General features: G+C 37.4%; 2 protein-coding genes and 1 non-coding gene across 3 annotated transcripts in view; all 3 read right to left on the bottom strand.

Annotated features, from left to right (window-relative positions):
* The window catches only part of LOC106876724 (uncharacterized), a 66,232-nt gene extending 65,996 nt beyond the window's left edge, over positions 1 to 236 (bottom strand). The window contains exon 1 of the mRNA XM_014925397.3: positions 153 to 236. Coding sequence (XP_014780883.1) covers positions 153 to 169 — 17 coding nt within the window. The 5' untranslated portion in view covers positions 170 to 236. The remainder of the gene's footprint in view (positions 1 to 152) is intronic.
* Positions 237 to 6,545: 6,309 nt separating this feature from the next.
* Positions 6,546 to 6,627, bottom strand: Trnas-gcu (transfer RNA serine (anticodon GCU)). The gene has a single exon. It is a non-coding gene; the product is annotated as a tRNA-Ser (tRNA).
* A 3,776-nt stretch (positions 6,628 to 10,403) lies between these two features.
* The window catches only part of LOC106876725 (uncharacterized), a 21,106-nt gene continuing 16,814 nt past the window's right edge, over positions 10,404 to 14,695 (bottom strand). Inside the window, exons 7-9 of the mRNA XM_014925401.3 lie at positions 14,412 to 14,551; positions 13,690 to 13,746; positions 10,404 to 12,660 (exon numbers count right to left, since the gene is read on the bottom strand). Of these exons, the coding sequence (XP_014780887.2) occupies positions 12,505 to 12,660; positions 13,690 to 13,746; positions 14,412 to 14,551 (353 nt within the window). The 3' untranslated portion in view covers positions 10,404 to 12,504. The remainder of the gene's footprint in view (positions 12,661 to 13,689; positions 13,747 to 14,411; positions 14,552 to 14,695) is intronic.

The raw sequence follows: 14,695 nt of genomic DNA, 5'->3' as shown, positions 1-14,695 counted from the left end.
TCCTGGGGTCGATTTGCTCGACTAAAGGCGGTGCTCCAGCATGGCCGCAGTCAAATGACAGAAACAAGTAAAAGAGTAATAGTGATTAAACAAGTCAATTTTCTGAAAAAGAATCAACATTATGAGAGAGGAAAAGAACATCTTAACTCTACCTTCCTGACTGAAACATTTTTGCAATACATTCCTTGTGACACACAACTTTTGACAGAACTTATCTTACAAATGATTGTTTCATTTGACTAGCAATGCATCTCTCTCTCACGCACTCGCACAAATACACTCTTTTTCTTCCTCTCTATCTATGCCTGGCTTTTCTCTTTATCTTTTTAACATGTTCAATCTCTATCTTTTTGTCTATCTATTCATCATATGCCCTCTCAATAACTATCATATCTATGCTTTCGTTTCTCCTCTTACTTTTTCTATTTCCTCATCTCTCTCCATTTCCTCACGTATTTCCTTTATCACATTTTTGTTATCTTTCTCGCCCGCGCTCTCTCTCTCTCTCTCTCTCTCTCTCTCTCTTTCTCCTTCACTTTTTTATCCCTTTTCTTTCTAATCTATCTTTCACATAATCTCTTACTCTCCCCCTCTTTCTCTCTCTAACTTCCCTCCACTTTCTTTCGTATCTCCTTTATCACAATTTCATTCTCACACTTTTACTCTTTTTCTATCTAACTCACGTAATCTCTCCCTTCTCTTTGCACACTCTTACCTCTCATATAATTTCGGACACTTCTCCCATTTATTCCATTCATATTCTCTTACTTTTATCACCTCCTCTCCGTCTTTCTTTCTCTCTCTCTCTCCCCTTCATTCATCCCCTCTTTCCCCACATTTTCACGCACATACATACATACATACATACATACGTACATATATAAATACATACATACGTACACGCACACCATTATCTCTCAGATTGGCCAATCTTTTCCCTCTCATCGATGTCTCTACCTTTCAGCTATCTCTCTCTAATAAAACCATATAAACCTGGTTAATCTAAGTTCAAAAGTAAATTATCTCGAATATCGTTAGATAGAGCAATTAATAACAAGGTTCGGTTAGATATTACTGCCTTCTTAAACAAAAAAAAACTATCTTTATAAATACAAAATATACATAAACGTTTATTTACACAATACACCTTGCTGGTCTGAAATTTTGATAATCACAAAAGTGCGCCAGTTGACTAATTCTAGGTCAAATCTGATCGAGCAAACGTTAACGGTTAAATTGTAATTGGTATTAAGTTTGGATAAGGCTGTGTCATAAGCTGAGAAGAAAGACTGCGGAAGGTTGAGTGTTGCATGGTTGGTAATTTCAGGATATTTGGAAAATAATTGACATTAGATAGTTTATAACTTTTCATAGTCTTCCTTGGTTTTACTAAAGAATTATGTATATCATTGTATAATATATTTTGCGTGTTCGTTCGTAGAAGTAATAAAAGAAACCAAACTTTAAAATAGCAGTGGGACTTTCCTTCCTAAAATGGTACAGAGGATCAAAGCAAGAAACATTACAAGTTCTATTAGCTGTTCTTCCATCGTTTTGATAATTCATCTTGGGTCGTCATTGGTTACATGGGCTCCGTTATATATATATATATATATATATATATATATATATATATATATATATATATCAATTCTCCTCTAAAAAAAGCCAAGACCAGCATAACTCGCCTCGATGAAAAACTCTTACCCCTCTACTCGTAAATAATTAGTCGCACCTATTTATCGGAAAAATTCTGGATTAGTCGTTTGAAATATATTACGCGCAACGTGATTGGACCTTCGATCCAATTCCCGCGCAACACTAATCACAGCACAAGACTCAACAAATGTCCTTTAACTGATATGATAAGTATTTTAACCAATAATAATAGAAATTGGGCTTGCTGCAATAGCTTTTATTTAACCAGTACGAAGTTTATCACAACTGCGACGAGTTAAGCGTAATACATGTCATTTTTGTTAGAGAATTTCTTGTGTTAGGTTAACTATTAAGTTAATGAGAATAAGACTGATACAAAGGCTCGTGCATGGGTTACCACTGACAGCAAGTTAGTCGTCTTCGGCAGAGGAAAGAGAGAGACAGATAGGGGTGGGGATCAACAGCAATAGAATTTCCATTTTAACTGTCTGAAATCTCGGACAGGAAGGAGAGGGTGAAAGTAATGTTACCTCTTTGACAGCTACCGCCGAGTAGACAGAGAGACATGTTACCTCCCTCACAGCCGTCGAGAGTATGTTTTTGTACAGATGAATCAAATTTAGACCTATCCTAAAGCTGAACTAGATCATTGACAGCGAAATTCGATGAACTTTGTATGCCCTTGGTGGCGAATTTGATAGGTGACGCAATTAAATTCTGAATATGGATTCGTAGAACAAAGGACAGAAGTATGAAAAGACCCAAGTTTCGATTTCTCTCTCTCTCTCTCTCTCTCCCTCTCTCTCTCTCTCTCTCTCTCTCTCTCTCTCTCTCTCTCTCTCCCTCTCTCTTACAAACCTATAATCAAAGGTATTCCAATTATGACCAGCCAGTCCCGTATTCTTTTTTTGTGGTGGTTGGGTATCTACGACTACCAGTGTCTGATATGCCCTTCTGTTCTGTAAGACGTTAGGATACGATTTAAGGGAAATTCGATTGTTATTTCAAGCAAATCAGCTGACCACTAGAACTCTCTCATTGAAGGTGTTCGAGGTGTCATTGTTGCTGCTTAGCCTCAGGCGCAATCTTTCGTTTCTAGATCAAAAGGTGAAATTGAAACACGTCCAAATATCTGTAAATCTTCGTACATAATGGGCAATGCGTAAATCTTCGTACAATTCAATAAATCAAATATTTTTGTTTTCATATTTTAATATTAGGAGGATGCTTAAGGCGGCGAGCAGGCATAATCGTCACCGCAACGGGCAAAATGCTTGGCGGCATTTCGTCCGTCTTTACGTTCTGAGTTCAAATGTCGCCGGGGTCGACTTTAATTTTCATCCTTTGGGTTGATAAAATAAGTACCAGTTAAGCACTGAGGTCGATGTAACCGACTGATCCCCCACCCCGAAGTTGCTGGCCTTGTGCAAAAATTTGAAACCAATATTAGTAGAACGGTTAAGGCGACGATCTGACAGAATCATTAACACATCGGACAAAATGCTCAGCTGCATTTCTTTCGGCTCCCTACGTTTTGAGTGCAAATTCCGTCGAGGTTAACTTTGCCTTCCATGCAGTCGAGATCAAAAAAATAGTACCAGTTGAGCAGTGGGATCGATATAACCGACAATCCCCTTTCATTAAAATTGCTGGCTTTGAGCCAAAATTTTAGCTAATATTAGTGGGGCGGTGAATTGGTAGAATTGTTAGAGCGTCGAACAAAATATTTTGCAGAATTTTTTCCGGTCTTCGTTCTGAGTTCAAAACCCACCGAGATTAACTCTGCCTTTCAACCATCTAGGTACAATAAAGTACCAGTCTAGAGCGGTTAAAGTGGTTAAACCGTTAGCGTGTCGGATAAATTACCTTGCGGTATTGTTCCTGATCTTTGTCTTCAAAGTTCAAATCCAGCCATGACCTATTTGGGTGATAGGCTTAATCAGATGCCCGGTTTAACACCACCACCTGATCGTTGGATGCTTTTAGCGGAAACAAATCTGGTATAAGCATTTGTGCAAGGTCTCTGCTTGGAGGATAGCTTCTCTTTCCCTCGGTCACACCAGTCGGTGGGAGGTGGGGTTTGAAAACGGCCATAGGCACTGCCCTTCTCACTTCATTCAGCAATGAAACAAAAATAGAAGGACACGTCCAAGAACGAAATCCAAGATACACTTCTAAACAAAAAAATACGCAGTTGGTCCTCACGATAGGCTGTTTTTGCGTGCCAAGTGCATAATCAAGTTTTGAATGTCACAAAATACATAAACCAATGAACGACAGCACGAGAAATTCGACAGCCCAATTATCCAACAGGTAAAACGTCTCTGAATTCATTCTAATCTTTTTATATTTTGGAATATGAAATTAATTCCAAATAGTTTCTAATTTAGATCTGATATAATGAATTTTGAAACCAGTTTAAATTCAGCGGTGTCTTTTGAGCAACTCTCTCACGATTCTGCTAATTTGATGATAGATTGTTATTTGATGGAAGCTTAGTTGTTGTTTATTCTAGGTTACGGGAGTGTGGAGAGTAGTCATGAGCAAACTGCGACCCACAGTACTTTCAGAATAGCATGTCAACGAAAAATTAGTTTGAATTCCTTTTAGTAATGCGACCCGCCTGATGATGAGTCATCTTTCATGTTGCCTGATTCTCGATAAAGGTTGTCCATACCAAGTGTCTGAAGAACCCTCATCGGCTCGTGCACGCTAATTGCTGCTGCTTCTGCGATCGTCGCTGTCGTCGTCATCATCGTTGCTGTTTAGTTCCAGGATAGCTGTAATCCCGCTTCACAGTCCTATATATTGTCAAAACCTCTTCAGTTGTGACAACCTCACTGTGATTTTATGATAATAAATCGAGGACTACATTATACGGGTCTTTTCAGCTTGGCTTACAGAGTCCAGTCTTTCTGAAATCTCAATATGCCCTTTCAGTTTTGAAAACGGCCGTGTGATCTGAGGAGTATTTGACTGCTATTTCTAACAGGCCAAGCGACTACATATAGTTTTTATCATTAGCTCATGCACATTGATGAACGACCGCAGCGGCAACCATACAACGAAGATTTTTCGTCATGGAGCAATTTTTCGTCATAAAACTTTAACTTTATATTTATTGTCGGACATGATATTTGCGTTTGTTACCTGCAATGAAAAATGCTAATAATACAACTGCCAACTGGGAAGAGAGAAGACCGCATTTCTGTATCCGTAGCAAACTCCCTGTCGGACATCGTGTGAATGGTTAGAATCGGTCTGTCTGAGTACCCGAAGTCGTCTGCGCAAATGTCCAAAGCCGTCTGCTCGAATACCCAAAGTCGTCTGCCTGGTGAGTAAGGCGGCAAACGGTTTTTGAGCGGTGAAAGAAAAGAGGGTAAATTCTAGAATACCCGGGAAGTTATATCACGCCACAGCCTCACGATGAATCGTCGATTTATAAATCAATCACGTGAAACTGATTCGTGACTCATTCGTGACTGTTTCGTGATGCTTAAGTGAATATCTAGCGGTTAGGGTTCGAATCACTACTAGGTTAAAAAAGTAAAAACTGGGGTCAATTTGTTCGACTAAACTTATCAAGGTGGTGCCCCAGCATGGCCTCAGTCCAATGACTGAAACAAGTAAAAGATAAAAGTTACAGCACTTACGATCAGAGCTGTCTTAAGCAGCATTATAGACCTCAGGACAAAGCAATGCAATTGAGCTGGGAGGAGGCTACATGCACAACCACAGTATATATAGATTAGCATTGAACATCTAGACGCAGGCGGCTTCCGACTAACTGCCTTGTGTATGCGTTTTAGAACGCTATTGCTTATGATATCTTAGTGTCTTGTCAACCCAGTCATGCACAACATAGTTCATGTGGACCACCATGTGGCCTAACTACACAAGTGTCAACCCTGCCCTGATTTTGTTACCTCATAACTCCCTGAAAAATAAACATTTTAATGAAATAATCTATATCACCTGAAACGTATTTGTAGAGAATTTAATTAAAAAGTACCCATTTTTCTGAAAGTTATGAGGAAACAAAATGAAGGAGTGTGAATCTCCCGAAACTCCTCTTCTCCCTTACACCTCCAAAATGTTTTCCATTACAAATTTTGATATAATCGTAATCTGCTCCCTCTAAAACATATTTGTTGAAAATTTCATTTTAAAATACCCATTTTTCAAAAGGTTATGAGGAAACAAAGTCGAGCAGGAGAGCAAGCTTCATTAGTTATGCCAGTTATATATCCTACTGTTAAAAATAACAATATATTTGGTGGTCGATCCGTGAAGTTTTCCTCGTGGATTTTGCAGACCACTTTCTGAAGAGAAGAATGGAATAGGGTAAGGAGCACAATTGTTAGGTCGTGCTTAGGGCACCATCAGTTCGAACCTACTTTTGATCATAAGTCTGTTCGTTTAGGTTTGACCTGGGGCTAAATAACAACATGAGCAAGTAGGAAATTTCAAAGGGTTGACGTTCGGGGCCGTAAGAACACCAGGGTGGGGAGGACTGAGAGGGAGAGAGAAGGAGAGAGGTGGGGAGTTGTATCGAGACAGTTTCGGTGGAGGCAGTACAAAACTGGCTACTTCTAAAGATTAGAGGCTAATTGAGGAGGCACAGAGAAGAGACAGTCGGTCTATGGACCAGAATAATATGCATCCCAATCCTGAAAATTAAATATTACGCTTTTTTTTCTTTTTCTTTGTCCTCAACAGTCTCACAGACGCTGAAAAAAAGAGACGATCATAGGAATGAAATGAAAATTTTGACACTTCAAGAAATAAAAGCAAAATGAAAATTGCTTTTGGGTGCTTTTAATTGACTAAAATAACTTTTTACAGTGTAATTATTTAAAATGTGCGATAAAAGAATAAAACGTAATCGACGAGGATGAGATTCGAACTCACGCGGGGAGACCCCAATGGATTAGCAGTCCATCGCCTTAACCACTCGGCCACCTCGTCCTCTGGTTAGAAGTGTGCAGATTTATTGTATATAAACAATATCGTATTATTAAATGCGTGTTATTTTTTGCTTCGTTTAAATATTTATATTTACTAATTAGTTTTATTTAAGAATCACAGAAGTGATTTAATTTCGTATACATTTGATAAATGTCGGTTACAACTAATTTATAAGTGCAAAGTTGTTTGGATGTCTATAAACTCAGTTGTCGCTGTTATACGATGGCGTTAATTTTGTTGTTACCTGATTTGTCTCAGGCAACATAATAAAAGAACGTTCCACTCGAAACTATCTTCGCATGTTTTGTCTTCTTTTATAATTTTATTCACATGAAATGCATTACAGGAATTTCACATTCATCCTTGTAGTCGACTGGTACTTTATGTCAACTCAGGACGGGTGAAAACTAAGTTGTCCTCAGAAGGATTTGAACTCAGAGTGTAAAGGATCGTACCACTCTTTTTTTTTTGTCTCTTTTCCATACAAAGTATATTTGGATATTTAAGACTTCATTAACAAATTTGTCCTTGTAGTTTAAGAGAAATTTAGCTGCTATTTCTACTAGGTAGAGCGACCGAGTAGGCCTTCTTGGCTTGCATGTTTTGCCTGTATGTAATTCCAGTTTGTATTATAGAACAAGGCAGAGAAAGAATTTGTGACATTTTTTGTTTATCCCGAAGTTATATTTCCATAATTAATAAGGTGAAAAGGCCTGCAAAATATTCAAATGACAGCAATCTTGAATTATAGCGTACCGTTTTTCTTTTACTTTCGCAAATGAATTACATCATCGATAATAATAATGCTAACAGGCATACCAACACAATTGGGCCGTCTCGACTTTGTTTTCTCATGAAATTTTCTATGAATATATTTCAACGGTGTAGATTCCGATTATATCGAAATTTGTCGTGAAAATTTTTTGCGAAGGAGAGGAGTTTCGGAAAATTCACACGAGTCGGTTTTGTTTCTTCATAACTTTCAGAAAAAGGGGTAATTTTTAATGAAATTTCTGCAAATACCTTTTAGACGGTGTAGATTAGGATTATATCGGAATTTAATATGAAAAAACTATGTTGAACTCACTCAAATACATACTGACACACATCACATATATCTACTGATCGAAACTTGAAATTTCGGGAAAAAAATTGTTTTGTGTCAGTATATATGTGTGCGTGCCCAACAGTTTTATTTTGCACATTGAATTCCGATATAATCCTAATCTACACCATCTGAAAGTATTCGTAGAAATTTTTATTTAAAAATACCCAGTTTTATGAAAGTTATGAGGAAACAAAGTCAACTCTTGTGAATTTCCTGAAACTTCTCTCCCTACTGTCGGAAAAGTTTTTTTTTTTCACAACTAATTTCGACATTAAATAATGTCCGTTTTTCTGAAAGTTATGACGAAATAAAATCGGTTGGGATGGAGCACATTTGTGTAGGTATGCCCGACGAAACACAATATTGTTATGAGTTGTCAATTTTAAACAAATAAAAGTAATATTGTTCTTGTATAGCAAGGAGAATTCGTGGCTGTGTGGTAAGAAGCTTGCTTCCCAAGTACATGATTCTGGGTTTGGTCCTGCTGTGTGGCACGTTGGACAAATGTCTTCTACTATAGCCTCGGGCAGACCAAAGCCTTCTGAGTGGATTTTGGTAGACGGACACTGAAAGAAACCTGTTGTGTATATATATATATATATATATATATATATATATATACATGTGTGTGTATGTATATTTATGTGTGTGTGTGTGTGTTTGTCTCCCTATCATTGCTTGACAAACGATGCTGGTGTGTTTATGTCCTCGTAACTTAGCAGTTCGGCAAAAGTATCTGACAGAACAAGTACTAGGCTTACAAAGTATAAGTCCTGGGGTTGATTTCTTTGACTGAAGGTGGTGCTCCAGCGTGGCCACAGTCAAATGACTGAAACAAGTGAAAGAATATATGTAACAAGAGCACTCAGAGAGTGCAAACCGCCACCAAGGTAACGCCAACATCCTCTCAACGATTAGGCAGAGATGGATTTTAAAATGAGAATATCTGAAATAAACTCGACTGCTCTCACAAATGAGAATACTAAAAATGAACCCAACTGCTCTCAAAAATTAAGTAAAAAAAAAAGCAGAAAAATAATCCAGACTCCTTGTCCGGTACCTGATCGATACCAATGGTAGTCATGGAACGTGAAGGTGGGTGTGTGGGCCATGTTTGTAATGTTCTGTGTGTGTGTCGTCTGCAGTGGGAACAGGGACAGTTTTCTCTATGAAGGCCTTTTTTTAGTCTATCCATTAATATAGTGTCTTTACAACCATTAAGGTCCATAGTGAAAAATTTATCCATGCGTGAAAGAAAACAGAAAGGACCTGCATATGGTGCTGTTAACAGAGGTTCAACAACATCGTTACTCACAAAAACGTGAGTCCATGAAGTAAAGCTTCCTTCAAGGCAGAGCTAGAAATGCAGTTGTCAATTAAGTAAGGAGTTTTAAACAGGAGCAATATATTCAAAATTGGTAAAACTAAAAATTGTCGAGGATAGATTAACTTTATTATTGTTACTGAATATGTTAGTGTTATTTATTTTCTGAACGGTTTTGCTGCCATTTGTTTATGTAGTTTGATTTCTTTATCCATCAGTTTCTACTAAGATAGAGACATGAGTAAAATTAATAATAGAGAAATGAAAATATAACTTTGGAAACAGCAACACTGTCATAACTTATGTGAAAACTATGAGCATGCTTTCAGAGAAAGACTTGAAAGTCAACACAAGATTGTAATACTTCATGTAAAGTAAATATAACAAATAATCCAGAATCTTTGTTCGGTACCAGATCAATCCCAAAGTCTAATCAGTTTGTGCCAGTCACGAGGCCAAACATCCCTGAAAGTTTCATCCAAATCCATCCGGTGGTTCTTGAGATGTCTTGTCCACAGACAAACAAACAAACATACACAACTGAAAGTAATACCTCGACCTTCGCTAAGGTGGAGGTAATTATATACAGATGTTTGCATGTTGGCATCAGCAAAATTGTAATGATTTATATGTTGCAAATAAATGAGAAGAAAAATTATTATTAATTGAAATGGCTCTTTATTTGTTCATTACAAAGTAAGATACAATTATTCATAAAATTTATGTAAGTTATACATAAAATTATACATAAAATGTTATACATAAAATATTTGCAATTCTACTATCCATCATTTAATATCTGTTTTCCATGCTGGCATGGGTTGGACAGTTTCACAGGGGGCCACGTCTGGTACCTGTCTGGTTTGGCATGGCTTTTGTGGCTGGATGCCCTTCCTAATGCCACCATTTTACAGCATGGACTGAGTGTTTTTATGTGACACTGCATGGTAGCATAGTTTCAAAGGCTACATACTCTTCCCAACACCACCACTTTACAGCATGGACTGGATGCTTTTACATGTCACCAACAAGGTAGCATGTAAAAAAAAATCCATTTTGAGTGTGGCCGTTGCCAGTACCGCCTGACTGGCCCTCGTGCCGGTGGCACATAAAAGCACCCACTACACTCTCGGAGTGGTTGGCGTTAGGAAGGGCATCCAGCTGTAGAAACTCTGCCAGATCAGATTGGAGTCTGGTGTAGCCATCCGGCTCACCAGTCCTGAGTCAAACCGTCCAACCCATGCTAGCATGGAAAGCGGACGTTAAACGATGATGATGATGATATATATATATATATATATATATATATATATATATATATATATATATATATATATATATATATACATACATACATATACATATATATATGTATTATATATATTTAATTATATGTATTTCTTCTATCTTAATGAATAAAAATTCTTCAGATAGAATAAATGGGTTAATAGAAACCAAGGTAGCAAAGAACACAAAATAACTGTGGTGTAGTTCCTGTTTTTGAGGCAGAAACTCCTTGAAATTTTGGGTATTTGAGTATATTTAAAAATTTAAGGAATGGAGAAAACGCATATTATAATTGCATACTTTATTCCTACATATGTTTCAAAGGATTACAACCTATGTGATCCATAGGGATCTGTGATGTTAAAATTGTAACCTTCTCTTCAGAGAATGCATGGGAATCATCTTAAACGTAAGACATTATGACCGAGTATGAAACCAATATTATATATATATTTATGTACACACACACATACACACACACACACACACACACACACACACACACATATATATATATATATATTGTTCTATATTTTAGAGATGAGGAATCCTGTACATTATTTACATTGGACAGACGTGTGTCCTCATCTTGTTTGTTGTTACCACAACATTTCAGCTGATTTACTCACCAGCCTTATTCAGGTGTCCTGGTAGAATTTTGAACTTAACCCTGGGTTCTCATTCCTAAAGTACTTTTTACGCTGATGGTATTGTTATTATTGTTATTATTATTATTATTATTATTATTATTATTATTATTATTATTATTTATTCAAAGCACTGCCTGGAATTGAACTTTCAATCTTGGAGTTAGTAGCCTGTGCTCTTAACCTCAAGTAGATCTTTCTCTGCTTAGTGGCTGTGGCAAAAGAAGCTGTGTAGTGGACCTGTCTGAAAGGTTTGAAGACTGGCGTATTCTCATCTGGTCAAGCCCATATCGATTTCTTCAAATATCATTTGAAGAGGAAAGTGAGGGTAGAAATGGAGGTGCTACATTCAAGTGTGTTTATCAAAAGGTAAGACTGAATGGTGAGACTGAATGGATCTACTCTGAATATTCTTTTCTAAGCAGAAGGAAAGAAATTGGGAGAGGGCATTTTCCCATGCCTTAGAGATGGCAGGATAATCCGGTATTTTTGTGTGGGGTTTACCCCAGATGACCCTATTTATTTATTTATTTATTATTTATTTCTCTACTTTGTATTATATATCCTCTGTTACATCCTTTAACGTGGTAGTATTTCCCCTTGATTGATGTTAACCCCACATGTTTTTATAATTTTTTTGTGCTGTAACTCGTCCTTTGATATTGTCCTCCATGTCCTGGGCCCTTGTGGCTAATAAAAGAAATCATTATTATTATTATTATTATTATTATTATTATTGAGTGAGAGAGCAGTGCATGCCATCAAAGTGACACTGGGGTATGAATATACGAATCCCAGTATACCCATCATAAGGGCACACCAGGCACATACATCACAATCATATGTGCGCAACATGGTGATCTCATATCAAGATAAACAGCACGTGACCTTGCAGGTGGAGCCCAGTTAGAATTTTCTTCAGGTCGAGTAGCCCATCCTGCTCAAAAGGTCCCTGAATAAGGTTTGTTTAAGGATGATGAATGAAACACCCATGTTTCCAGAGGTGAATTATTCAAACCCCAAAGAACTCCTCTCAGCACATGGCTATGATGCTCCCCCACTACTTCTGCTCGTGATCAGAGATGCACATATCGTCAACCACCATGCTCAACTAATGAAGGTCAAGCAACTGACAGGCAAATCTGTGGTATTGAGCAGAATATTTGCTGTATCCCATCTTTTATACCAAGACAAAACAATGTACATGATAACACTTCCAATTAGTTAAGATCAGAGGCCATGACAGTCACTACATGGTACTACATTGGGGCATTTATTATTATTATTATTATTATTATTATTATTATTATTGTTGTTGTTGTTGTTGTTGTTATTATTATATGGCAGGCTTCTGTACAGTTTTCATGTACCAAATTTCACTCACAAAGTATTGTTTACCTGAAGCTTAACACAGAAGGTGGGACAAAGCCCCAAACCACTTGGTCTGCAGAAAACTTCTTAACCATACAGCCATGTCTGTGTCTAAATTTTCTCAACCATCTTCCTATATATTACATGTTAAGGCTCTCTTTCTTCACATACACCTCTTGTTGCATATCAATAATCTGTTTGTTTAACAGAGATTCTTGTTCTTTCAGGTTTGCATTCTGGCTCTTCATTACATTGAATTGCTTCTTCAGTCTTATTAACTGGGCTTTGTTACGTTTCTGAAAAAGAAGTGAGTAAATTAATTAGAACTGTTAATAATAACAATCATTTTGATTACTTTGATGTTAATTTCACAAAGAAACTCCCATATAATCTATATCTATAAAACAGAGGATGTTTGTGTGTATGTGTACGTGAATGTGGTTTATGCACGTCCACAAATTAGCACACATGTCGCTCCAATTTTAGGAGAAGATTCGGAATGACCCTATGTGCATTTTAGTGAACTTTCTCTCTCAGAGGTACCCGCGTATAGCTGTAAAAATCGATAAACTTTTACCAATTTTGAAGTTTGTTGACATGGCGAAGTCAAATCTGTGTGTACACTCGTGAAGGCGAGAGAGAGAGAGAGAGAGAGAGAGAGAGAGGGAGAGAGAGAAATTGTATGTTTGTGAGAGGGAGGGTGAAGGTTTGTCCCTCCTTCTGTCCTTGTCAGAAGCCCATCATATATATGTATGAGTGAGATCGTTGCCAGTGCCCCTGGACTGGCTTGTGCGGGTGGCACATAAAAGACACCATTTCGAGCGTGGCTGTTTTCGTGCGGGTGACACGTAAAAGCACCCACTACACTCTCTGAGTGGTTGGCGTTAGGAAGGGCATCCAGCTGTAGAAACTCTGCCAAATTAGATTGGAGCCTGGTGTTGCCATCCGGTTTCACCAGTCCTCAGTCAAATCGTCCAACCCATGCTAGCATGGAAAGCGGACGTTAAACGATGATGATGATGATGATGATGATATATATATATATATATATATATATATATATATATATATACGTGCGTATGTGTGTGTATATATTTGTGTGTCTGTGTTTGTCTCCCCAACATCGCTTGACAACTGATGCTGGTGTGTTTACGTTCCCGTAACTTAACGGTTTGGCAAAAGAGACCGATAGAATAAGTACTAGGCTTACGAAGAATAAGTCCTGGGGTTGATTTGTTCGACTAAAGGCGGTGCTCCAGCAAGGCCACAGTCAAATGACTGAAACAAGTAAAAAAGAGTAAAAGAGTAATAAAGATAAAACTTACATGTAAAACACTTATTGAGAGTTCAAGTTGTTGGAGTTCTTTTTTCAGTTTTTCCACCTGGTAAAACAATGAAACAATCAAAATGTAGTACACACACACACACACACACATACACATAATATATATATATATATATATGGATGGATGGGTATGGCTGTACATGCATATGTACATACATACATAAACAGAAAACACCTATAGACAAAGTTGACTATATTTAGACCAATGGGGCAAAAGTATGTTGATAGAGCTTAAAAATTAAAACAGCAACTAAGTTAAAATACAACTGGCTAGATATTGGTGTGTGATAAGGAAAAGATATGTTCTGTTGTGGGTCTTATGTTACTTACTGGCACTCTATTAGTTACACCGAGTGTTCCGGTTGATATGATCAACAAAACAGCCTGCTCATGAAATTAATGTGCAAATGGCTGAGCACTCCACAGACACACATACCCTTAACATACTTCACAGGGAGATTCAGCAGGACACAGAATGTAACAAAGTTGGCCCTTTGAAATACTGATACTACTCATTTTTGCCAGCTGAGTGAACCTGGAGTAATATGAAAAAAATAATGTAAATTGCCCAAGGACAACACACTGCAGGAATTGAACTCTAGTCCATACTATCATGAGCAGATAACTCATACCACTAAGCCACACAACTACCTACTAGAATATGTGCCAAATAAATGAACACACAACACAGTGAATGCTTACTTGACTTTTGATCTCTTGACTTTCTATTACTTTTTTCTCTACTGCTTCTTTCAGTGCATCACATTGTTCTTCCTTTTGTTTTACTGCCAGCCCACTTAGTACAGCATCTGTGTCTTCTCTGGCTTCTATCTCTTTCCCTACTTAATATATCAATTTTAAATTTTAGCAGAAGGTCAACAATTTTGTGGGGCAGAGGGATTTAGTTCATTATTTAGCGAAGAGTAAACATGAATCCTGTGTTCTTCTTTGTGTTAAAGTGAGTGTACTGGTGTGACAAACAACAT

The sequence above is a fragment of the Octopus bimaculoides genome, chromosome 3, assembly GCF_046866305.1.
Source record: "Octopus bimaculoides isolate indiv1 chromosome 3, ASM4686630v1, whole genome shotgun sequence".
In the NCBI taxonomy this organism is placed as follows: Eukaryota; Metazoa; Mollusca; class Cephalopoda; order Octopoda; family Octopodidae; genus Octopus; species Octopus bimaculoides.
Note: the sequence above shows the minus strand (reverse complement) of the source record. Positions and strands in the feature narration are given on the sequence as shown.